Source organism: Sinohyriopsis cumingii, chromosome 17, assembly GCF_028554795.1.
Source record: "Sinohyriopsis cumingii isolate HCF-2022 chromosome 17, ASM2855479v2, whole genome shotgun sequence".
Taxonomy (NCBI): Eukaryota; Metazoa; Mollusca; class Bivalvia; order Unionida; family Unionidae; genus Sinohyriopsis; species Sinohyriopsis cumingii.
Genome location: NC_142977.1, coordinates 29,397,648 through 29,424,890, shown reverse-complemented (window position 1 = coordinate 29,424,890; position 27,243 = coordinate 29,397,648). Strand labels below are relative to the sequence as shown.

At 35.5% G+C, this 27,243-nt stretch overlaps 1 protein-coding gene across 1 annotated transcript in view; it reads right to left on the bottom strand.

The window, feature by feature from the left end:
* Positions 1-4,420: 4,420 nt before the first annotated feature.
* Positions 4,421-27,243, bottom strand: part of LOC149778337 (protein SCAI-like) — a 121,231-nt gene continuing 98,408 nt past the window's right edge. Inside the window, exons 15-16 of the mRNA XM_089939150.1 lie at positions 7,329-7,429; positions 4,421-5,511 (exon numbers count right to left, since the gene is read on the bottom strand). Of these exons, the coding sequence (XP_089795276.1) occupies positions 5,353-5,511; positions 7,329-7,429 (260 nt within the window). The 3' untranslated portion in view covers positions 4,421-5,352. The remainder of the gene's footprint in view (positions 5,512-7,328; positions 7,430-27,243) is intronic.

Here is a 27,243-nt window from a genome sequence, read left to right as displayed (position 1 = left end):
TATATTTAACATGGTTTCCTAATGCTTTATCATTCAGAAACATAATAAAGGTGCGATATGACTGGTCTCTATCCTTGTAGATATAATTACCATCATTCATGAGTAATTTTCCCCAAAAAATAAAAAGAAACACTTATAGTTATAATATATCTTATGACAAAAGCTCAACAGTCAAAACTTCAAGACCAAACTTTGAACTGGGTCAAAATCTCAAGCAACCTTGCATGTATACCCAATGATTGACATCCTTAAAGTGTGTTAAAATTCAATAGTAGTTATTGCAGCTTATAAACAATGCTTGGCTATGCCTCACTTTGAGATTCACCACTTCCTTTCTATCTGCATTTTAATGGTATAAACATGAATAAAGTGAGCAATTGTTACATTCAAAAATACTGTAAAAAGTCAATACAACCATAAAATGCAGGAAAGAAAAAATATATAGTGGGGAAAAGTTTTATAATAAAACATTAAATAACAAGATATGTATTGAAAAGGAAGAAAGCTGTTATTGTCACAAGTGCTTTTTGTTTAAAGAATCTCCTACAGCTAAAGTGAAATGGAATAAATTATAATAGGAATCATGCATAGTTCTCAAAATATCAAAACATTTGGCAGTTGATGACAGAAAAGTTGGGAGGTCCAATACCAAGCTTGATGGTTTAAAGTCTGTCCAGAGTATTGGTGGCAAATGTTTGAACATAGCAAAACGATGCATGATCGTTACATGATTAATTAGAAAATCAATTATGTACAAATCATTCATGTACCATTTATTCTCCCTTATAAGTCGAGTCAATGTGCAAACAAGAATGACGATCTGCCATAGCATAATGTGCCTGCAGACAAGGGTCAGTGTTGTTTAATCTACTAATTACTCACAGCTAACTGCACATTATGCAACAGCAGATCTGGGTCTATGCAGTTTGCACTTGAACTCAACTTATTAGCATGTATATGGTAAAGGACTTTTACCGCAGCACATGTAATTGAACTGCATGCAACTTTATAGCTGATATCACAAAACTGCATATGTCAATCCACTGAGAACTGGTCGTACATAAATCTGGGTTCTTACATGTGATGTGAATTTAAACATGCCAGCCAGAGAACTATCTTCAGCCCAACATTATAAAATGATGCACAATGTAGGAAACTCTTATTTGACTAGAAGATGCATTGCTTTTTTACAAGCATATACGCATCATTCATTTAGTGAATAAATAAATCAATCAATAAATAAATAATTCTAACATAAATGCATTATCTTGTTTCACTATTGTCATTATACCAGTATGTATAATTGAGAATGAATAGTCTGAACTATACATATTTTTGTCATTGTTAACATGATCATAATTATTTTCAAGTCAATATTTTCCTACATTTAAAATCCATTTTTTCTAAAATTAAAATGTCATCATATTATATTTTAACATATTCCCTGAAAATGACTAATCTCCAGGAATGATGCTGACATTGTAAAGAACAGCATATATATGAAACATGCATGTTTGTTACAAGGAAATTACTGGAATCAGAAGTTGAATATTCTGACATAAATAACAAATTTGCCATTAACACATTTGATATCATTATTTTTTTATATCCAAACCTGAGTATTCAATTGTAATGAATGTCACTGTAAAGAGTTTTCATTATACTATCTCTACTCTCTTAGTAAGTCAAGTCTAACTGCAAACTGCACAAACTCAGATCTGCCATCCAACAACGGGCCAGCAGGTCTGGCTGTTTGTTAGGATCAATCAGTAGAATAGAGACCCTGATTTTCTGGTACCGTATTTCATCCATATATAAGTCGATGCTGAGTATAAGACAAGGCCAGTCAACACCTTGGATTGTCATTTTCACTCTGTTCCACACAGTATCACAAATTTTATCCTATCAGTAACTCAGTAACCTTTCCAGTCAGGATCACTAAATGTAACAAAGAGTACCTAATTTGTTTCAAAGTATTTTAAATGTATTGTGGAATTTTAGCCACATATAATGATGCTGACCTGAAAATTTGGTGAGTTACAGATAGGATAAAACTCACGATGCTGTGTGTAATTTAACTATAATAACTTCTAGTTTCATAAATATTAAAAGTATCACTTTATGCTATTTCAGATTACCAGTAATATGGAAACTGCATCATTAATGCTGAAATGCTTTTTCCAGCTTTTTGGCAAAGAGAGATAAAGAGAGAGGAATGCATTTTTCTTCTTACACCTCATGATCAAAATAAAATATAGTCCGAAATATGAGAGAAAGAGAAATAAAATATAGTCTGATATATGAAAGAGAGAGAGAGAGAGAGAGATCGAAATCGATGGATCAGCTCTTCGCATTTTAGGGCGGTCTTAATTTTAACTTATTGCTCCTGTTTAGCTGAAGCCTTTGTCAAAGTGTGTGATTTAGATTTTTAATGTAGCTTTAACAATTTTCCAGTCATATCACAGTGATGTCTGCAGTGTGGCAGTTTTAAAGTGATGTCTAGCACTGGGGCATCATGCCGTAGCATGAAGTCCTTCCCAGTCACATTATCTTGACACCAGGCCACCCAGTCCTAACACTAACCTCTTAATGCTGAGCGCCTAGCAAACCATTTTTAGAAGTCTTTGGTATGACTCAGCCACGGTTAGAACCCATGACCTCCTGCATCTGGGGCGGATGCTCTAACCACTAGGCTACCATCGATAAGTTCTAATGATATCATTGGATGAGAAATTTACATGAGTAACCACCTGGTATTTCCTTTCATTATATGGTACAGTATTCATAATACCCATGGGTGCCTAATTTCCCTATTGTTAGCAAATTTGCCAAATCTTGACATCAAACAGGTGTTAGTTTGGAATGACTGAATACAGTGGTAGCATACTTAATTAGCATGTAAATACCACTAAAGCCATGGGATTCTTGGATAATGGATAACTAGAAGGAACTGCTTATCAAGTGGTTTTAGTTGATAATGGAATTTGGTATTGCACTTGTACATAATAGCAAGATCAGTTATTAGTTAAGTGAACAATACAGATTTACAATTGTGAAGACATCTCTCTTTCCCCGTCTCTCTATCTGTCAATGTGGCATAATTTTTTTTTTTGATCTTTAGGTGCAAGAAGAAAACTGTGATGGAATCTGTCTTTGTCATGATTATTCATCTTCTATCTTGTCAATTCTAATGCACATACATGTAACCAAATTTAAACAACGTATATTACAAACAATGTACATTACTGGTGCATACTGCTTTAGCGCAATTACATCTGATGTATGTTAATTAATTATTCTGAAGATCATGTAAATGTTTACAATACTCAATGTGGGATCCTATATTTTTCACACACAATCTCTTCCTCAAAATGAAATATTTTTTACACATCATTTTTCATAATTTTGGAGAATTATTTACCATACCAAAAACTACGATAAAGCAATTCGGATGTCATAATCCATATATAAGTCAAATCAGAGTATAACTCAAAGCTAAGATTTTCTGGTCAAAAAGTATTGTCTGATAGGCCGGCAAATACGGTACATTATGAAATGGCAGATGTGAGTTAATGTTGTCGTCAGTTGGACATGACTTGTACACAAGTATATATGGTAGAGTGTATAAACGAAAGTCTAAGGTCAAACATCCTTCATTATACTGCTACTTACAGAGTAAAAAAATGCAAGTCTGGTAATTATCTTGCATATATCTGTGACACAGACTTTTAATTACCTGGCATATATTAAGACACAGTCTGTTAATTTTATAATTTTATAAATTGATTATATATAATCCAGTCTGTTAATTATCCATTATATATCTGTCAGCACCTTGCAGCAGAATTTGTTGACCTGTGAAAGTTACCACATGAAACATTACTTGTTGGTTCCAAAGGATTCTACCTTGCAAAATCAACTTGTACCTTTATCAAAGGCTCAAAAAAACTAACCTTATTACTGGAATGTACTATTTTGTTCTGTACATAAGTCAGAACTTTAAAAAACCCACTTAATAAATACTTTAAATTGTTTTCTTATATATGACTGAGTTTTGTTACTTTCAACAAATAGTTTTGCTTGCTGTCAAATACAAATAATATAAAAAATATTAAACACTGGTACCAGAAACTAAAAATGTTTACAAATGATTTAAATATAGCTGAACAATGGAATACATTGTACACCTAATTATCTTTTTTATTTTAGAGATATATGTATTGTAGAGTTCTTTCATGGTCCCTTCTCAAACTGTACTAGACTCGTGTACTGATTCAGAGAGTATATACCATGGTGAGTCAACTACTGACTCTGTGAGTCATTACCATGGTGAGACAAGTACTGACCCTTTGAGTCAATACCATGGTGAGTCAAGTACTGACCCTGTGAGTCAATACCATGATGAATCAAGTACTGACCCTTTGTGTCAATACCATGGTGAGTCAAGTACTGACCCTGTTACCAGGATGAAGGGCAACATAATCAGCCTAGCAATATGAAAATCTTTTGTGTTCTTACTAAGCACATACTGTGTTATTCTGTTCAGGAATCCACACATGTAATATATATATAATACAAAAATGCCAACCACAACTGATTTGGAAACAAATCAGATTTTAAAAAAACCAACAGGCTTACTTCAAATCTGTATTCAATAATTCACTTTAGCATTAAACTTAAATTATTCAAAGTATCTTTGGGTTAAAACATGCTAGCAGCATTTAATTTTCCCCATCATGTCGTAGACTAGTCCAAAAGAACAGTATTCATCCAATGTTGTTGATCTGAGTATTCTGTTTGGAATTTTTGGAGGACACCATTTTTTCTATCCAGATAAAATCTTCTTTTTGGCTGCTTTTCATTCAACATCATTATCTTTCTTGGGTGAAGAAGGGCATAACCTTACATACTCAAATACATTTGTGATCAAATTGCTTTGAGAGTCTTTGCAAAGAATTTCAATAAGACATTACAAGTCCTTCAGTTGTCTAGTGATACTGGCGTTTAAGCTGCGGTTAAATTACATTAAAAAATTTCTTTCTGGAAAATCAGAATCTGACAGAAGTGATCATAATTGTGTGGTCTTTGACAAAAGAAATCAGAAGGATTGGCACAGCTGTATATATCTCCAAGTATTTACAGCTGTTTGCTCACAGACAAATGTCACTGTTAGTTCCTGTAATTAAATAAATGCACAGTAGCAAAAGGTTATGTTTATCTGATAAATTAATAACACAGTTCATCAGCACTCTGCTTGGGATCATGGGATACCATGCCAGAAACTCTTGCTACATCATGCAAGAGCACCACATAGATGGGACATAACTCTTCACAAAAAAAATTCATGCTGATCTATGAAGTACCATGTATGTCTCCTTCTCCAGGTTCTGCAAACAGTGAGCGGCAATCCAAAATGGTGGCAAGGTCAAGGACAAGTTTGCACAAGGTGGGGTGTTCCAGAATCTCCTCTGTTGGTAGCGGTGGGTGAGACATTGGGTAAAAGCTTGGTCCCTAAGAAATAGTGAAACTTGCATTCAGAATGTACAGTAGTGCCCAATCTGATGTCTGTTCTTTTATTTTGTTTTAATGTAAAGGAAAATGTGAATTACAATGCAAAGCAAAACTGGACCTAACTATAATTTTCTTCATTTATGCTTGATAACATTGTTCTGAATGATATTATTGTTTTGATACATAACTTCATGAGCCGTATACCATTAAAATGACAGAGCAAAACAGATTCTTTAGCTCAGGCAAATACTACCTTTGGTTACATGAATGCACAAAACTGACCTAATCTGAATTCTAATTCAACCCATATCAATGTGATCCCTCACCATTAACAAATGGTTCCATGGAACATAGTGTCTTACCTGGAATGGTGCAATGATGGCTTGGTGTCTTGAGTGAGACATGAAGCCCTAGCCCATTGCAGAACCAAGTTTCGACATTTAGTAATCTTATCTCAAAGTTTCAGCAGAATACAGCAACCGATGAACAAGATAGATTTTCAAAATATTTAATACAGTGCCCTGACATTTTGGATGCTGCCAATGCCACTTGAAAATTAATACCTATATATTGCATCGACAAGAGAAACCGAAAGAGCTCACTATTATTAATATCACAATGTTGTAAACTGAAAATAACTAAACCTTATATAAGTGTATCCTTTCAGTAAAAATTTTCATTTAAGTCGAGCTGTTATTATAACTTCACCAGTTTGTAGTATTTGCCTACCCTCCTTCCCCTTGCAATTTAAAACAAAAAATGCAGTTTAAAAAAAGTACATAAAAGTTATTTATTTAATTAATTTATTATTTCTAATCTGTTGGGAAGGGGTCCCTAACAAAGTCATTGGGTTACATTTTTTAAATTAAAGTGAGAGTTTTTGATGTATTATTTAGCTTCCTGGAAAATTCCATTTTCAATGAAAGGGTGATGTTCTTGTAACTGCACATACAAAGAAAGTAAAAACTCAACTGCACCCCTTTAGTATTTGCAAGTTTAATATTTATAAGAAAAAATATTACCAAGCATTTTAATTATTATTTGTATACAGTAGGTTCCAGAGGATGTAACTCATAAAGTTAAGGAAATCGATGTAATTATTTGGAACTTAATGAAGACAATGAACTACATCTCTAATGTTGCCTGAAAAATATTGACCTGTTCATACAAATATGGATCCTGTGTTACTAAAGAAACTCCCATTTCTTTAAAATGTAAACAACATGACAATGTCTGCGAACCAATGCTGATAATCGTGATAGAAATTATAAATAAATAAATGAAAAGACTATGTTTTGTGCATTTTTTACACCACTCAGGCTATCCATTTTAAAAAGTGGTCAGGGGTACTTTCAAAGAAACTCAATGAATGTCACTGGAAAACGTAAAACATAGAAAATATTAAATTCTTATAAAATATCTGATGCCAAGTTTGAAGACAACAGACAACTATAATAATAACTATTTCAATGAGACACTCACAACTCGAGAGTGGAGAATCAAAACTTTAAAGTTTAGCCAGTTTGTAGTATCTGCATATCTGGTGTAGGCATGTACTACTTTCTCTGGGGCACAGGCCTGATCAGCAATATTTAAAGCCACAAATATGATGTAAATAAGCGGATAAAACCATTCAACTGTGTACTGAGTAGACCCTGAACTACAGCCAAATGTTGCATCCACAACTGTTTGAAATTGTAAGCAGGACAAAAAAAACAGATCTTGACCTGTTCTGTGAAACACAATCTAGGGTCTAAGCAGTTCAGTGTTGTGTGTGTATTATAAAATAATCAATTTAGAAAAATTAAAAAGGTTACCTTGAACCCTCTGTGCAGAATGAGAACAATGTAACAGAAGACAAATCTCAGCATCAGCAACCTCAAGAAGTCATCTCCAATAAACTGCATAAAGGAATGATCTGAAAGACAAAATTAAAATAACAGGCTGTGTCATTGACTGTACATCATGTGAAAATGGAACATGTAACAAAAGAACTTAGGAACAGCACTGTAGCCTTGAAATGTAAGTCCCAAAACTAATACAATAAGGTGCTTAAAAATGACTGACACACCCTGCAAGAAAATTATCTCCAAAGAATTTCATTAAAACAAAAATGTTTCATACAAATAGCAGTAACAAGAACAGTGCACAAAGAACATTATACACCCATTCTGACAAAGTCTGTGAGTGAACTGGGTGGGATAAATTTTAGATGTCAAACGACTGAGTGTGTTGGTGTGAGTGTATTTTCAAGGGGTGACCTCATTTTGCAAGAAGAAATATGGTGAGGATAAACAACTTTTAGCAATTCTTGTAAAACAATCAAATACTGCATAAATTGGATGATATCACTCAACAATGAAATCCTTTTTCAATATATTTAATAAACATGCTGCTATAAAATCTGAAATCATATCCTTTGGCAAATCAACCGTAATCTTTCTCTGAAGACATTTTCATAAAATCTGACCCAAATCTTTATACTAAGACCTGTGAGATCATAACATTGTTAGTTGTAAATTCAACACAATTTTTATCCAAAAATCAGGTCACAATTTCTGAAACTGGTTAACAGAAATTCTGTGCAAGATTAGCCAGAAATATCCCCATCTGGTAGATATTTACCATAAAATGTATGCATCACCCAACAGGATATTCTGTGCAAGTTTAGCCAGTTGTTGTTGTTGTTGCAGGGTTTAATGCCATTTTTCAGCACACAACAGACTATGCATGGCGGCCAGTATTAATGGTGGAGGAAGAACCCAGGAAATCCCCGAAAAGAACCACTGACCCTCGAGAAGCTACTGGCAAGCTTTCTCACATACCCACATTAGCCAAATCCAAGACTTGAACCCACACAGACAGATGTGATATGGCAGTGATCTGTAGTCGAGAGCGATTCAGACCACTAGGCCACTCGGGGCCCAGCAAGTTTAGCCAGAAATATCCCCATTAGGTAGACATTTACCATAAAATGTATGCATCACCCAACAGGATATTCTGTAATATAATGTGCAGGATCCGAGTCAGCTGTAAATGTACTCTGTATTAAAAAAAATAAATTTGTTCCTCAATGATCTTCAGATGACCATGAAGGAATCACAAAATTACAAAAATATGAGCATTTAATCACAGTTTGATCAAGAAATATTGATCAATTCGATCCATGTGCTTTACACTATTTTATTCATATACTAAAGTGGCTGAGATTTATGATTAAATATTTGCAAGTAATTTTAATTTATTTATGCGAAAAGAGAGATTCTTTTTAATAAATAAATTTGAAATATAATAATAAAAAAAAATATTTGCATTTATGTATTTCTGTTCTCTACTGGAAGCCAGAAATGTATCCAAAGGAAGCCAATCAGATAAGTTCTGTGGACATAGTATACTAGCAGCAGAGAGGGTGAACAGACCATAGAATTCCGACAAAACAAATAAAACAAACAAATAAATCATCTCGTAGAAAGGTCCAGATTTTACAAATGAACTTTCCTTGAGATGTTTATTTTTGCAATGACCGATTGTACTAATAAAACCTCAGTTTGAAATAGTAGCTGAAAAAATAAAGTACTCTACGTGTTTATTTATTTCTTGTTTATTTTTTTGACGACCAACGTTGGTAGGTACCCTCTCTGCTGCTCCTCTTCTGCTGATATTAATTAAATTATTATGTTATAATAAAATGATACATCCAGAATCTCATACTGCAAGAACAGCTCGAGAACGATTAGAAGCAATTAAAAAATTTCTTCCTGTCAAAGACTCATTTAGAAAAAATCTACAAGTGCAGCAAGAAGCAAAAGTTGAGTATGAAGAAGACACTAAAAAACTGTTTAAGCCCGTCACTGCAGCTACTGAGAAAGTTGCAACTGTCATCAAAGAAGATCTTCTTCCGGTATCAGAAAAAATAGCAAGAAGAACTAAACAGGCAAAGAAGATTTTACGAGACCTTCCAACTGACATAGCTGCAGCTCAACCTCCACCTGTTGGTGAGGAAATACTTGAAGGTATTGGAGAACTTCGTACTGAAGTCGCCGATGTGAGAAAAAAACTTGCATCTAAATCCAAACCAGCAGGAGAAGACATAGAATTAATTGCAAGATTTAACGAAGGAGTTGTTGAGGAAATTAGAAAAACTGAAAGAGAGAGATTACCTGAGATGATATTAGATAATATATCTAATAAATCTAGTATTTTAAAACCCCGTCATGAAAAAACAAATGATGATAATTTCATTAAATGGATATATCGCGTATATTACAACAAAAAACAAGCTAGAGGTCTAGAATACGAAAGACTTAATGAAGAAGTAAAAAGACTTTATAGAGAGAGATGGGAACAACTAGAACAAGGAGAGTCCTACCAGTATCAGCTTCCTCCACCTCTGCAACAAATAGAACAACAACAATCTTCTTCGCCGCAGCAAAGGTTGAAGTCGGAAATTAAAAGGACTAAAGAGCTAATTAAATTACTCCCCTCGAAGAAAATTTCTTCACCGGTTGTAACATTTACACCGACAGGTTCACCATCTGGATCACCCCCGGCCACCACTGAAGTACTTACTCCGGTAATGCAACCACCAGTATTTAAAACATCTCAAGATGAACCTAAAACAGGACGTGGTTTATGTCCTGATAATATCATCAATGACGTATCACGGTTAGAAGTCCTCATAGGAGGAAAACGAGCTGGAAATAATTCACCAGAAATAACCAATGAAGCAGCTGATATTTGTCGGCGACTATTTCAAGGTGGTATCATGGATATTGACGTTTACCGAGAACTTATTGATGAGCTCGTTGATGACTAGTTGTTAGATAAATGGTAAATAAAGTAAGATGATTGTGCATGATAATCATCGTAAACCCACACAGGTTAGAGCGGTAAACTCACGATTACCAATCTATAGTGTTATTTACGGAAATGGACTTGGTGATGTCATTCGAGGATTATTCACGAGGATAGCTCCAAAAGTAGCACCTGTTGCAAAACAATTATCGATGAAGGCTATTGATATTGTTCGTGATAAAGCTCCTGGTGCAATTGTCAATGTTGCTGGTAAGGCGTTCTCGGCGATCAAAGAAAGACTAGCACGATTATTGCGACGAAAACAACAACCACCGGTGAAACTGGCAAGTACTGAGGTGATGCCTGCAGACGTAAGTAAAATAATAAATCAGGCTGCAAATCAAAAACTAGCGGCGATATCTGAAGAAGCAGAAAAAAATATAACAGCAAATTTAATAGCAGGAAGTGGTCTTCGTCGACAATGATCATCATTTGGAAAAATGGTAACTATAATAAAAATGTTCAGGCACGAATCAGACCCAGCATTTGATATGGAGGCACCTGTCCTTAAGTACGAGTCAGTACGTGATTATCAATTTTATTCCTATGATGCAAGACTACCAAATCAGCGGGGGAGATTCGAATTACAGGTTCATGATACAAGTAGATATTTCTTGCCCGCTGAAGCGTTTATTGAAGTAGAAGGTAGACTTGTAACGAATGTTGTAGCTAATATGCCATATGCTGCTAATTTGCATGTTGGTTTTGTCAACAACGGGATCATGGCATTATTTAGTGGCGCCACATACATGATTGATGGAAAAAATATTGAATCAATTCAGAATGATGTCGACGTTGCTACAACAATAATTGGTCTGGCAAGATATTCTGACGACTTTACAAGATCAGCTGGTCCAACAATGATGTTTGCTAAGGATATTACTAACCACGCTGATCATGTTCAGTATATTAAGTTACGAGCAGATCAAAATACTGCCGATGCACAACCGGTTGATTTTGAACATGAAGACAGACCAGCTGCTGCTTTTGATATTATAAAAAGCGTTAATGTGACTTACAACCTGGGATTTGCAACACGCCGAGCAGCGCTGTCGGGAGATAATAGAAATTTTTCGTGTGCAATTCCATTATCTCACATCTTTGGATTTTGCAGAAATGTTAGAAAGGTCATCTTTGGAGCTAAACACACAATTGTGCTCGTAAGAAAGGGTGATGATAATGATGCAATCTGGCGAGGTGTTGGTGTTGCTGATGGTAAAGTAAATATATCAAAACTTTCATTGTGGATGCCAGTAATGACTCCATCTATTACTGAGGAACAAAAATTACTATCTTTTATGGATCAAGGCGGTAAATCGTTGCTATCATGGTTAACAGTAACCACAGATGCTGCTCAAAGCAATATTAATGGTTTATTTACATGGCATATAGCATCACAACAGGGTGTTTCTGCACCATGACATATTTTTATTGCACTACAAGATAATGCTCGGACGAATAATCAAGAACGTTCACATATGATATTTGACAACCTTGGAGTTAATGAAGTTTCCTTACGGATAAATGGACATCAAGAACCAGCCGAGGATATACAACTAAATTTTGATCAAAATCATGTAGCGCGCGCATATCATCGTTTAATGTCATTCATGGGACGTGATCAAAATATAGATACCGGGTTGCAAATATCACAACTAGATTTTACAGGTCTATATCCGATTTATTATTTTTCACTAGAACATCTTGATTTATCCAAAACAATCTGTTGTTGATATACACTTTCGAGCTCATGTTACTAACCCTCCTCCTGATATACCCGGTCCACCAATTGTTCCCGGCTTCTACAGAGCGATCGCGGTCATACTTAGCGACAAGGCCATGTTACTTGAAGGTGGCAGTGGTCGAATGAGAGTCGTTGATGCACCGGTGGAAAATCTTTAATCGTGTTATTTAGAAAAATATTATTTATATAAAAATGTCGTATGGTCATGTTAATGTTACTCTGACCCCGGGTCAGGTAAAAAAGCTTCAATCAAAAACCGCCAACAAATGCGGAACTAAAATATCACTAAAACGAGATCAGATTAGTGGTGGTCCAAACAAATTATCGTTGACAAATAATCAGATTAAACATTTCAATAAAGCTCTGGAATCAAAAACTGGAGTTCAATTCCATCTCTCCCCGAGCGCCATCAAAGACATGGTTAAAACGGGTGGTATATTCCCATTTCTTGCGGCCATTCCGGCATTACTAGCTGCGGCTGCTCCAGCCGTAGCAAAAGCAGTTGCGTTAGGTGCTGCTGGAGGTGTTGCTGGAGCGGCGGGTAAAAATATTTTCGAAAAAGTTACTGGTGGACGATATAACAAAAAAAAGGGACGCGGTCTAAGATTACCGGGATCTCGTTGGGGGAGAGGCCTAAGGCTTCCAGGGTCATTTCGTTAAACGTTCCAGCATCAAATTTTGATTTACTTGATGCCGCTAAAAAATTAAAAATATCCGCCTTTAGAGGTGTTTTTATGCGAGATCAATTACCGAAACAACCAAACAAACTAGAAACAGGTATTATTAATCTTGACAAACGTTCCGGACCTGGTACTCATTGGGTATCATACGCGGTTGATCCGCGTGGAATTGTTTATTTTGATTCGTACGGGTTAGCTCCACCTGTTGAATTTATCAAGTATGTCGCACCACTTCACGCAACAACTAGAAGTTCCAAAGTTTGGTATTCAATGCTACCCACACAAACAATGACAGATCCGCCAATATGCGGCCGTGAAGTAATTAATGTACTCGATGCTATATCAAAATCATCCAGGCCGCCACATAAAGTCGTGCACGATTATACAAGCAACCGATTTGTTGCGCGTAAGGCGTTTTAAACAACGGATCTTATTATAATGGTTGACATCTACGGAAGATCTTCTACTAGTAAGAAAATAAAATCCGACGTTGATCTGTCAAAGTATGCGACTAAAGATGACCTCGCTGATATTATGAACCTTGCTGGAGTTGACCCAGATGAAGTTGTTATTTTTCAAGATCGATATGGTAAACTAAAAACCAGCAATATCAAATGGAATGATATAGTCCGGCGAGTACTTGGTGCAGTTACGGATAATATTCCCGTGTTTACTGACGGTGGTAGAATCAGAGATTCAAGTATGTCACTTAAAACCATCAGAGATGAAATTGCAAAAAGTGTTGCTAATCGCGTGAGAAACACCGGTGACACAATGACAGGTGAACTTAGCATGAACGGGAACAAAATAGTAGCTGTAACAGCTCCAAAATCTGACAACGACGTCGCAAACAAACTATACGTCGACGACGTGGATGGAAAACTATCCACGCTGCGGGCCGAATATGATGTTCACGTAACCGGTTTTACAAGGCTTCGAAGAAATTTTCAGAAAACCGATGATGCCATAAATAAGTTCTTTGGAACTCCTTCCGTCATTGACATGAAACTCGTTGATATCAAAAGTAACCTAGACACGATCAAACGAACACAACTAGACATCGTAGCGGGAATTCCTGAGATTATCAATAAAACCAATCTGATTAAAATTCCAGCTGAAATAACTCCCGGGCATATCACAAACATCGTATGCACGGTATCATCGGGATTTGCAACATGGTCAAAACAAAATAATACCATCAAATATACCGCAACAAGCACTGGCGTGTACAGGCTGTCTGTGTTTAGTGCTGCAAAATTTGAAATATTTACAACGTTTCCATGGCGTCATTCCACCGACAGGTTTTCCGGGGTTGTATCTGTTGTATTAAATATCGGAGCCGAGGAAATATTTATTCTGGAAGCAGCTGATAAGAAATTAACCGCAACATCCTTCTGGTGGTGTTTGGAATTTGTAGCTGAAACACCTCAATTGGTTACTGCATAAAAATATATATGGACGGTGCACAATACAGATACAATCAAGCACGTGAATGGCAGGCGGCGCTAAAAGATCAAGTTGATCAATATACAGTAAAAGTAAAAAAATATCGACGACGATTGGTTATCGTTGATGTGATTGTTTATTCAGTATCCGCTGTTGTTGCTGGAACCGGTGTAATATTATCAGCGTTGACAACGATGGCACCAGTAGCTGTAACTATCTGTATTTCAGCAGCAACAACTATTGCAGGTGTGCTTGGTATCATCACAAAAAAAATATGTACTTGTACGAACGAAAAATTATCCGATTACAAAATAAAATTACATACAGCGACGGTAACATACTCGAAATTATCCTCGTTGTTATCAGCGAGTCTCAGTGATGGAATTATATCTGATTTCGAATTTTCAATGATGACCAAAATATACGATGAAGGTATTAAAGATACAAGTATCAATAATGACAGAATTACTCCAGCAGATCGTGACCAACACAACCCCGCCAAAGATAACGATGATCTCAGTAAGTTCAATTAATCCTGAATTTAGTGTTAATTTTCCTACTGCAATTCCAGTAAAAGAAATAGCACTAGCACAATTACGAGTATATTACAGCTGGCCAAATATCAGATCAAAATCATTTAATGGTACACCAGCAAATAATTCGCTCGTATCTACTAACAACAACAAACCCGATGGAACACCTGACTGGGTTGTTGTTGGAATACCAACCGGCAGTTATGAGATTAAAGAGATCAGTGAGGAATTTGCGCGTAGAATAAAATCAATAACAGGAAAAGAATCAAAAATATCAATTAATGTTCATGAGCCGACGTTGTCCTCGACGGTTGAAATAAACTCGCCTGATTATGCCGTTGATATTTATAAATCTTCAATCAGATCCGTGTTAGGATGGCCTGAAATTCCCAGGGTGTATGAAGGACCACCAGAACCGAAAAAGTCTGATTATGTCACGGATAGGCAATCATATCATGAAATTAATCCATCATACGGGGAAAAACTACGTATTTTTAAAAATAAATTAATATTTAGCCATTTTGTCTTTCACGACGATATTGAGGTATGGATTTTTCTAAGTCGGGAGGGGGAAACAGGACATGTTTTTGGTCTTCATCGAAATGATATTATTAAATATTTTCAGGAAATCAATCAAGAATGTAAAAAACAACTAGATCAACTGAATCAATATTTTAACGAACATATTTTTGACATATCAGCGTCATCGCGTGAAAAAATTATCACGCGTGTGGAAATATTAAATCAGCTTATATCAGATATGGAATATTTTAATAACCGAATAGTTCAAGCGATGGTTAGTTTAGAATCATTTAAAAAATTTGATGCATATAAATGGTTAGAAAAATAAAAATTAACAGAAGCCGATGTACCAAATTTTAAATTTCCCGGGTATAGTGTAACCGAGTTAAGAAAATCTGTCAATGATGTCATTGATGAGTTTTTTCCTAAAATACTCGATGCGTGGAAAAAACTAGCACCATATCCAACTGTTCTCAGATATGATAATGATCCACATGGCGGCGGAAGACACATATCCCCGGGGATCGTTAATATAACACCGACGGTCGCGGTCAATCTGGTTTGTGACGTAATCGATGGCAGCTATCAAATAGATCTCGGAAGATCAAATCAGGCTCAACAAGGATACATCCTGTACACGTTCACACCACAAGTTCCCCCTGGAAATTTAATCGTGCAAGAACCAACTAATCCTGTGTATTTACGGTGTCACAATAATATGTTAACACGAATCAATTTTAAACTCACAGACCACCTTAATCGCTTGATTGACATACGTGAAGAAGAGCTTGTAATAAATCTGTATGTAAAGTCGTAAAGACTTTTGTCGTAAAGATTTCCGTCGTAAGGATTTCTGTCTAAGGACTTCCGTCGTAAGGATTTCTGTCTAAGGACTTTTGTTGTAGATCTTCAGAATCAAATTCGATCAACTTAAAAAAATATTTTATTATTACTGGCACAAATTTGTGTTTGGTACAAATTAATCGGCCTAGGCAACTAAAAAAGCTGGTCGATGAAAGTAAAATTAAAATTTCTATCACAAAAAAAATAATATTTATTAATTTTCCTGATTTTTACTGAAATTGTACAAATTACTTGATTTTGACTACCAACTACCCCCTCAGAAACATAAAAATGCACGAATTACTTGATTTTGACTATCAACTACCCCCTCAGAAACATAAAAATGCACGAATTACTTGATTTTGACTACCAACTACCCCGTCAGAAATAAGAAATTCTAACCTTGTCAAATTGTTCCTAACAAATTTTATTTATTATAAATTAATTTTATTTATTAATAATATTATTTTTACTGAGATTTTTATTTTTTTTTTTACTAAAATACAACGAAATTGCTCAATTTTCCTGATTTTGACTACCAACTACCCCGTCAGAAATCAAGTAATTCGTGCATTTTTCTTTGATTTTGACTACCAACTACCCCGTCAGAATCAAGTAATTCGTGCATTTTTCTTGATTTTAGTAAAAAAAAAATAAATCCTCAGTAAAAATAATATTATTAATAAATAAAATTTATAATAAATAAAATTTATTAGGAACAATTTGACAAGGTTAGAACTTTCTTGATTTTGACTACCAATACACGTGGTCAGCGTTGACATGGACCCCAGTTACCAAAACTTTCATTTTCATTATCACCAGTAATGAGGTTACTCTGGATCGTTTCACCAGTAACGAAGTTACCTTGGATCGTTTCACCAGTAACGAAGTTACCTTGGATCGTTTCACGATCTAACATAATTTTTCTTAATAGTCTTATGCGAGTACTAATCGTTTTCTTTGCCTCATACTCGTGGGATAATAACGACTTAATTCTTTCTACGGCGGTAGAAAGAGGAACGAACTCCTTCACATGATCATCTTCTACGGTAGCTAGCGACTGAAACATTGCCGATTGAATCCGTTTCATGAGCCTGTATTCAGATGATAGTGTGTGTGTCCCCATGGTTTTACGTTCTTGTAAAATCTCAAAATCAGAAACTATTTTTTCAGGATTAAGTTCATCAGATATATTAATTCCATCTTTTTTCAATTTTTTAATAGCGACAATTACATCATTGATATTTTCATGGTTCATTTTATAATATATGAATCTTTAAAATAAAAAAAAATATCGCTAGAACACCTATCGAGTGTATTAGCGAGTTCGTCGGGATGTTTCAGGGACAGCACAACCAAGAACTCGTAGCTTGCCACCGCAATCTACCAAGTTCATTAGGCAAATATTCCCTCTACGAGAGCCCCTAACCCGCCAAACAACGGTCTAGAGGCCCAAGAGGGAGGACAGCACAGTCCTCATTAAACTCGTAGCTTGCCACCGCAATCTACCAAGTTTAGAGGATATACATATAACATATATACAATGAAATGGTTATATACAATGAATGAAGAGCCCCTATCGAGTGTATTAGCGAGCTCAGATTATGAATGAAACGGCACTAACTAAGGACAGTACAAACATGTACGCTCAGCAAAATCACACCCACAATAATTAATCCAGTGGGTGATACGAAAATATGTATCAACCACAAGTCAATATTGTGGTTGGGAATTTTGCTGAGCGGGGGGTTTTTTGCGGTTCCCCCCACTATTATAAAAATCGCAATTATGCGCACCACCGACAAATTGTCAGCCATGGGGATTCGATCCTGGACCGCGAGCGTCACAGTCCAATACCATACTGATCGAGCTATCAAACATTGTTACGAACATATGTTTCGGAAGTTAATATATAGCTAAGGAACCAATATTTACAGCAAACAGCAGTTTCTGAATAATAACAGTTTCTGTATTTAACAGTTTCTGTATTTGTAGCGGTTTCTGAATAATAACAGTTTCTGAATAATAACAGTTTCTGTATTTATAACAGTTTCTGTATTTATAACAGTTTCTGAATAATAACAGTTTCTGTATTTATAACAGTTTCTGAATAATAACAGTTTCTGTATTTATAACAGTTTCTGAATAATAGTTTCTGTATTTGTAGCGGATTTCCCAAGTAGACTGAGAATCAATAATAATAGTTTCTGTATTTGTAGCGGTTTTCCTAAGTAGACTGAGAATCAATAATAACAGTGGCATTAATGCACCAGTCAAAGAACTTTCCAGAATGTAAGTTCAGTGAACACACAACTGCAGGTCGATTACAATGAGCAACGGTTTCTGTTTCACACACAGCTTCCTACGGATCAATAACATTATCATGTGTTGTATGATGGGGAAATATTTAAAAAACATAAATAATACTTCTACGAGTAATTAGTTACGATGTAATTAGTTACGATGTAATTAGTTAAACTGACTAATTACGATCATAAAAAACCAACCATCTACGAAGAAAACTATATATTACAAAGTAATCTCCCCTCATATAATCAAAAATTCAGTAGTGTATGGAGGACCTACTGTGACATAAATTAAAAAAATAATTCAATGTGGTGATGATAGTTAATAATGTGGTGATGATAGTTAATAATGTGGTGATGATAGTTAATAATGTGGTGATGATAGTTATAGATACTTAAAGATAATTTTCTGTTTATATTTTTTCGATAAAGCTGTTTTATATATATTTTCTGCCACTCTTTGTACTGATTGCGGGTGAATATCAAAATATTTCGCAGCAGAAGATATTGAACGAAACATAATTTCTTTGCCAGTTTCTATGTTTGAGGAAATTACCGCCCTCTTTCCGATTGTCTTACATCTTCCTGTATTTCCACGTGTATTATTCTCGCTGTGAGAGATAGCTTGTAAATTGGATAAATTATTGTTTTGAGTGTCCCCGTCAATATGATCAATAACAAGACCGTCATTGATCACTCCGAAGAAACATTCATACGTAAATCTATGACATAGATAATGTTTCTTTTCCCCCCCGCATGTGAACATTAGATAACCAGCATTAGTAATATAACCAACTTGTTTCTTCAACTTGCAGTGTCTGATGATACCATTAATATTTGATTCATAGTTTGTTATGACAGGATGTGGGACAAATATATTTTGCTCCATTATAATAATATTATATGTTTAAATCATTGTTTGTCTGAAATCTTGATATATAATCCCTCAAGGATTTTATAGCGTTTTCACCGCTATTATTTTTTTTGTCATAATATCTTTTAAGTTCTCTGAACCGTTTTCCGCCGCACTTCCCACATAATTCTGTCTTTCCTCGCACTCCAATACCACACCGTAGACATGGTATTGGTCCTAGACTTCCTCGTCGTATGTTTTGTGAGTGCATCCAACAAAATTCCTTTCTACAGGATTTGTTGCATCGATTTACTGAGCCGATCATCAACCATCTGCATTGGGACATTGTATATATATATATAATTTTCTTTATTTAAATATTTGTTTTAATTATATGAACGAGTTTGAGAGATTATCCCAAACTAGGCCTGTTAAGCATAAATTCAACCTTGACAGATTATCTTCTGACTTGCCAGTGCGAGATCTGGTTGATCCGAAAAATAAAAGTTTGATCTCGAAAATTCACGACGCCAAGAAAGAATTTTACACGGATGGTGCATCTCATACATGGTCAACGTTCAAGATTATACGCAACACTGACTTTGTCACGGACGCTACAATGAATGACAAACGAGCGGCAACTATCATTAACTACATCGCTGAATACGAGGGCAATCAAAAATATTTCTTCAGAGTAAAATTTATTGTATTAACAGAAACAGATAGTTGGATTATCCGTGACAAATATGATCCTGTCCTTGGTAATAATAAAACTATCATATTAAGTAAAAATTCCAGACCTGGTCTATTGACTGGTATTGATAAACCGTATTATGAGCGAGCATATCCTGTAACAGCAGTTATTTATGGAATCTATGAGATAAATAAAAAACCCAACGTTGATAAACTAGCGCCGATGAAATTTTCAAGGTTAAATTGTGTAGCTGAACGAGTAATAGAACACTTTACAAACGCGATGCGTGGAAATGGATTAACCGATTTAAGGCGTGAAAAAATAAACTCGTGGGCTGATTCAGTTAAGGATACCGGTGCTACAATAAAAGATGTTGCTGAGTTAGGAAAAATATTAAAATTTCCAATAACTGTGGCGACAATAACGGGAGAAGTACTGTACCAGTCGAAATATAAATCGAAGGGAGCTCCAATAAATATTATCGATCATAACGCGCACGCATGGACTAACGCAGTAACAATATTTCCACGTGATCGAACTGTTAGATTTTATCACACAGATAATTCTGTGGCAGATAATTCTGGGGCAGATAGTATGTTTGATTTTATCAACGAAATAAGTAAAACCGATCCTGTATCGGTATGGTTATTTAAAAGTAATGAGGAGGGTGAATTTGATCAGTTTGTCAAACCGAACGGTGAAATATATCGCACAGAATCCCTCCATGACGAGATGAAAAATCTTGCGACGTTTTTACAGTGCAAGCACGCGGAAAATACTGACAAATTACTAACTAATTGTTTTACCGTTCCATCTGTTGCGGCTCATTTCGCCAGAGAACGAAATTCATGGAAACCAACACGATTTGATTTACTCGAGGACGTACGCGCAAGTTGCGTCGAATATGGACATGGCGGATTATGGAATACCAAATACAATTACAATGATGTTATTTCGGTTGATATGGTTGCATGTTATCCAGGAAGTTTTCTGGGATACGGAGATTGTTCTACGTACTTTGAAAGATTTGGTCACCCTACAAACGAGATGACGCGAGTGGCAATTAATGGACCATTACCTGATTTTGATCTGACTGGATTCGCCTGTATTGAGTCGTTCGAGTTTAACGAAAATCTTCACAAGATTTGTTATGTTTGGTTTGGCAGACATTTTTGTGAAAAACGTTGGGCACCTATAGTTTTGTTACGATATATGCTAGATTGTATGATACTGACATCGTTGGTGGTCAGTGAGGCAATTATATCATATCATGCACAGACCAAAGTTTGGTTGCCCATGTCAGATTCTGAAGTTATTAGCGAGTTTAAGGATATTTCCGAAGATGATATTCCTAATAAACTCAAAACCGCAAAAGATCTCGGTAGAAAAATTATAGGTAAATTTACTCAAGGTGGTGCATATGATTATAAAAGACATCACGCACGATTAATTTTAGATGATGCCGAGTACGATTTTATAATCGCTGATACAACGGCGAAAAATACATTTGTAAATCGAGAGAGTGTTTATTTATCCGACGGAACAAAATTAGGTACGATCGTTAGTTACATAAATGACGTATCCCCGCAATATACTCATCTAAGATCTTCCATGTTGGCTTATGTTTCTATAAATTTATTATCGATGATTAATAGATTTCCTGAGACCGCAGTCAGAGTCGCAACAGATTCGTTTTATATTTCAAGTAAATATTTAGAACCTGTTATGAAATTTACAAGTAATGATGAACGATGGGGTTCGTGGAGAATAAAAAAGGAACTATTACACAATTATGTAGAATCAGCAGATGTTCCAATGAGAGATTTTTATCGTGAGGGTAATAAAATATCAGAAATGTCGAAGGCACCATCGTTGAGTGATCCAATAACCAGATATAAGACAGTATATCTCAATGGACCTGGTGGATGCGGTAAAACAACTCGAACGATTAATGTTTTTAGAAATTCAGATATAATCGTGCTGACACCCACACATAGACTTGCACGTGAGATGAAACAGCGGCAAGTACAATCGTGCACGTATCATAGTTTCTTCCGGTGGCGCGGAGATACATGGACTCCTGAGCGAATGGGAGAAAAATATATACCTAAAATAATTATTTGGGATGAGATATGCACGGTGTCATTGGATACATTAAAAATGTTTCTTGATTGGTTGTTGACGAAAAATACCGCCATAATAATGTGTGGCGATCATGGTCAACCGCCGCCTTTTGTTGGACCATCTCCACATGATTGGTTAAAAAATTTCGTTGATTATTACGAAGAAATAGATGATGATCATAGAGCTCTTGATGCAAATTTGAAGGAGTTTAAAAAATTAATCAGATTACAATCAAACAAAATTCAGTGTGAAATAATACGTGGAGTGATCTCAGAGACATCAATGAGTGATTTTTTGAACTCATGGAGACCCAACGATTTGATCGTAGCAAGTAGAAAAATAATCAGAGACGCTTTACAACAGCAGTTATTTCAACTACATAAAGAACAATATTCAGAACTACCCGTTCCGTTGTGTTATAGACCATCAGATACACGAAAACAGAATATTAATGTTGATATTCCAGGACCCTTGACAGAGTCAAGGAAACAGAATCTCGTATTAAATGATATTGTCGCCGTTGATATCAGTGTGGTCAAAGATGCATTACGCGCTGACAAATCTCCATGGGTGTTGGGATACGCCATGACAATCCACTCGTCTCAGGGATTAACTATTTCTGATACACGAGTCTGGATTGTAGACGATCGCATCGAGTGGTCAAATTTAGTTTATTTAGCGGTATCGAGGGTCAGAAATATATCTCAATTACGTAGAATTATAATTCCTGAAATCGTTGATAAATTTAACATCATCGATGATGATATAATAAGAAAAAAATTAATCGGATACAAACAATCTGATAAAAAAAATAAACGCGACTTTGATCTTGATGTTGAATTTATTATTAAGTTAAAACAGCAGCAGAACAATCATTGCACCAGTTGTAATTGTATAATGTTATGGCGATATTCGAGTAATGATTCAAGACAATTCACCGTAGATAGAAAAGATAATAGTCGTGGTCATACACGAGAAAATACCATGTTAACCTGTCTTGAGTGTAATCGACGTAGAGGCGCTAGTTAAGTGATCGAAATCACCGGAGTGATCGCGGTGGTAGTTGTGTATCCTCGGGAATTATTTGTAGTTGTTCACGTGTAAATCCACGTTGAGGAGCGGCCGAATCTAATCTGTAGATTGCAGGTCTGGAAACGCCTGCATTTCTTCCAGTGGATCTTGTCACGGTAGATATTTTGTGTGTGGTAACACTCCAAATAGGATCAGTTGCTCTCGCTTTACCACCTTCAAGTTCACCAGGCTCATATAAATATCTGACTGTGACATCACCTAATATTTTTTGTTTTCCAGCATCTTTCCGTTGTGTTGGTATATTTTTTTTTGTGACCGCGCTAATGGGTTTCATGTTGGTTGTTCGTGTAATCTCATTATTTAATGCAGCTATCACGCCTGGTAATCTTGCAACCCATTCGCGAGATCTTTTATCCTGAATAAATTCCCTCGCGTATTGATATCCAAATAACCGTTCAGCAAGTGTTCGATTAAATCGCTCAACAATTGCTTGATCACGATGAATTGCAGTATGACCTCGTCGTATTTTGGTATTATGTTGTTTCATCAACGATGATACTGGACCAAGAAATTCCTTGCCAGGATCAACCTGTAGTAGCTGTGGCCATCGTAGACCACCTCGTGGTCCGAGTCCTCGTTGATAAATTCGTTCAAACGCATCGGCTACTTCAGATGATGTTTTCGCTGATAGCGGCTCTGCTTCTTTATATCTACTTGCAACATCAACTACGGTTAGCGCGTACTTGTACGTTTTTCCACGCACAGTATCATGCGGTAAAAACAGAATATCAGCTTGATGAACTTCATTAGGAACACTGACATCGAAATACGAGTACTGAATTTGTTTAGGACGTGGTAGATAAATTTGCCATATTGCTTGTTTAGATAACCACGTTTTAGCAGTAGAATGTTTAACCGCCGCTGCATCAGCAAGTTTACCAATTGCTGCTTTGCCTCTCCAGTATCCTCTCGGCGAATAATAAATTGATTCCATTATTAATTACCAGCCCCAATCGCTAATTTACCTTTCATCGAGGATCTTACTAACCAATTAGCTAATGATTCTCTAATATTTTTATTTTTTATAGAATTTAATGAATGAATTAATTTTACATCTGCAATATGCCTATCTTGTAGATTTTGACTTTTATAAGCTACATCATGAGCATGACAAGCTCGATCAATAGCATTTATTGGTTCCTCGCCTGGTTTTGGTTGATCTTGATCATCGAGCCTGATATCAAGTCTGGTACCAGGACCGCAATAATTATATCCTGGTAGATGTTTTTCTCCGCTATATTTAGCCCATGGAGCACCTGGAAACTTTGACATCAAATTAGCAATATCACCACCGCGCTTATTAGGTAAAAATGAAAATTTCTTTCTACCGCATATAGAACATTTTCCACCGTATGCTATTTTTTTATTTTTTGTTGTAACCGTGGCTAAATCAGTAGTTGGAGTTTTAACTCTACAGCGTAAACAATATAAATTCATGTTATAATATATATGGATATAATTGATTTCTCAGCAACTCGGCAGCGAGAGCCAGTTAAACACCATCCTGCGCTACCGAACTCCATCAGAATGATTATCATAGGACCATCTGGATCGGGTAAGACGCAATTATTACTTAATCTGATAATGAGATGGTTGAAATGGGATAAGTTGTATTTAGTAGCACCATCCGTTGATGATCAACGATGTTATGATGTACTTAAAGATTTCAATGAAAACGCGCGATTACTGGATGAAGATAATGATGTTATAGAGTTTATAACCGATATAGATGAAGCACCATCCGTAGATTCCATAGACGGATTTATTAATAATTTAGTTGTATACGACGATGTGATGCTAGATAAACAATCAAATCCAGCCAGAATATTTTCCCGAGGGAGACATAAAAATACAGACGTGATCTGTTACTCAACGATATACACAAATACCAAAAGTGATCAGAGACAACTGCAACATTTTAGTTGTGTTTAATGGCGTAGACACACACACGTTGCGAAATATTCATCAAACTTGGTGTGGTGGTGACATGGATATAATTAAATTCAAAAATTTCTTCTCACGAGCGCAAGCTACCCCGCATGGATTTATAACAATAAATTTACATGATCCAAGAACAAGATATCGTGTGGGTATTGATAAAATATTTGGGTAGCAGGGGGAGCAGCAGAGAGGGTACCTACCAACGTTGGTCGTCAAAAAAATAAACAAGAAATAAATAAACACGTAGAGTACTTTATTTTTTCAGCTACTATTTCAAACTGAGGTTTTATTAGTACAATCGGTCATTGCAAAAATAAACATCTCAAGGAAAGTTCATTTGTAAAATCTGGACCTTTCTACGAGATGATTTATTTGTTTGTTTTATTTGTTTTGTCGGAATTCTATGGTCTGTTCACCCTCTCTGCTGCTATACTTAATATATATCTACTTGTGCAAAGATGCAATATGTACATGTAAGTAATTTTTGCAAACTCTTCTTTTTATCAAAATGAGAATTTGTTGAGCTGTCAACTTACTGGAAATAAAATACAAAATTCTTGTGCAGACTTTTAAGGCTAAAGGAGAGGAATGATACTGACTATACTTGGCTAAGTGCAATGAATACACAACTACTGAACACAGTGGAGTAACAATTATATTTTTTGAATCAAACTGAGTATGATTCTAGTCTAACTCATTATTCTAAAAGAGACTTGCCACTTACAAGAAAATGGTCATTTTGTTCTTAGGCTTCAGTTCAATAAATATGTGTATATAAGATGTCCATAAATGTGCAGGTGGTGTGATGTAAAGGAAAGGTAACAATAAGCATACTTCATAACTGGGTAATGGGCTTGAGACTCCAATCAACATTATATTTCTGGTTTAGAAATCAAGAAATCTATATAAATTATACATGTAATATTACAGTAACTATACTATATCAATCTGTCCATAGAGAATGTTGTGAAATCTTGCTTTCTTTCATGTCAACACATCCAGTTTTGCACTTAACTGATTACTATACAACTACCCAAATACACTGTACACATATACAACCACTGCATAATCTGCTAATAACTACAGGGAAACTCCACTAGAATACATTTCCTAATAACACAAATCTGGATATAGCATGATCATGGAATGCCTCCCAAAATTTTACAAACATTTCACCAATCTGCAAAATAAACATGAATCTGAGTTAAATTTGTGGTCAGATACGCTGTTTTCTTTAAGAAAATAATCAAGATTCTGATTTTCTAGGCATTTGTACCATACTAGGCCTGATGTTTAGAACATACCAATACTATATGTATGCATTTGTGCAAATACTCTTTTATGTATTCCAGTAACCTTTAAAACTGTGTCTGTTAAATAAATATCATGTCTCCTAATTCAAAGACACATCACTCAAATGACACCAGCTCTTACCATTTATTGGGAATGCTATTAAAATAATCCAGGATAATTACTGACTCACAGAGGCAATATCTTTTGAATCTGCCTTGACCAGACTGAAAACGGGTGACATTTGATGCTTGTTTTGTCTTAATACTCACACGGTCATGTAATCAGCCAACAATGAGGCAGTCTTCTAGCAGTGTTATACATATTTAATTTCCATTATCAGCTCAAAAATGCAACAGATATTACTTTTAAGTTAAACACATTCCTGATGATCATTTTTTAAAAATGGTTACAACAACTTCCAAAAAATGTAAATTTACCCCCTGCCTAGCTATCAAATTTGGCCTGCAAACAAAGAACAAAGATTGGCTCTTCCGATTCAGATAGTGGGATTTCCCCAGAGAAAACTCTTAAAAAAAATGAAAGACAAGTTTCAACAATGAATGGAAGATTTCATATACTTGGTTGGAAATTGGTGAATCTGATGGCAGATCTTCTGAGTTAGATCTAATTAGTTACCAGTGGACAAAATGAAGGAAAGGATGGATGTGGAGAGATGGTGTACAATTCTACCTCATTACTGCAATCTATAATTTTTATTTTATAGTAGTGGTTTTCATTATTGCTATTCCTGGAGTTATGATTGTTCTAATTCTTATTATTTTCAGAAACATGACAAAAGGAAAGTTT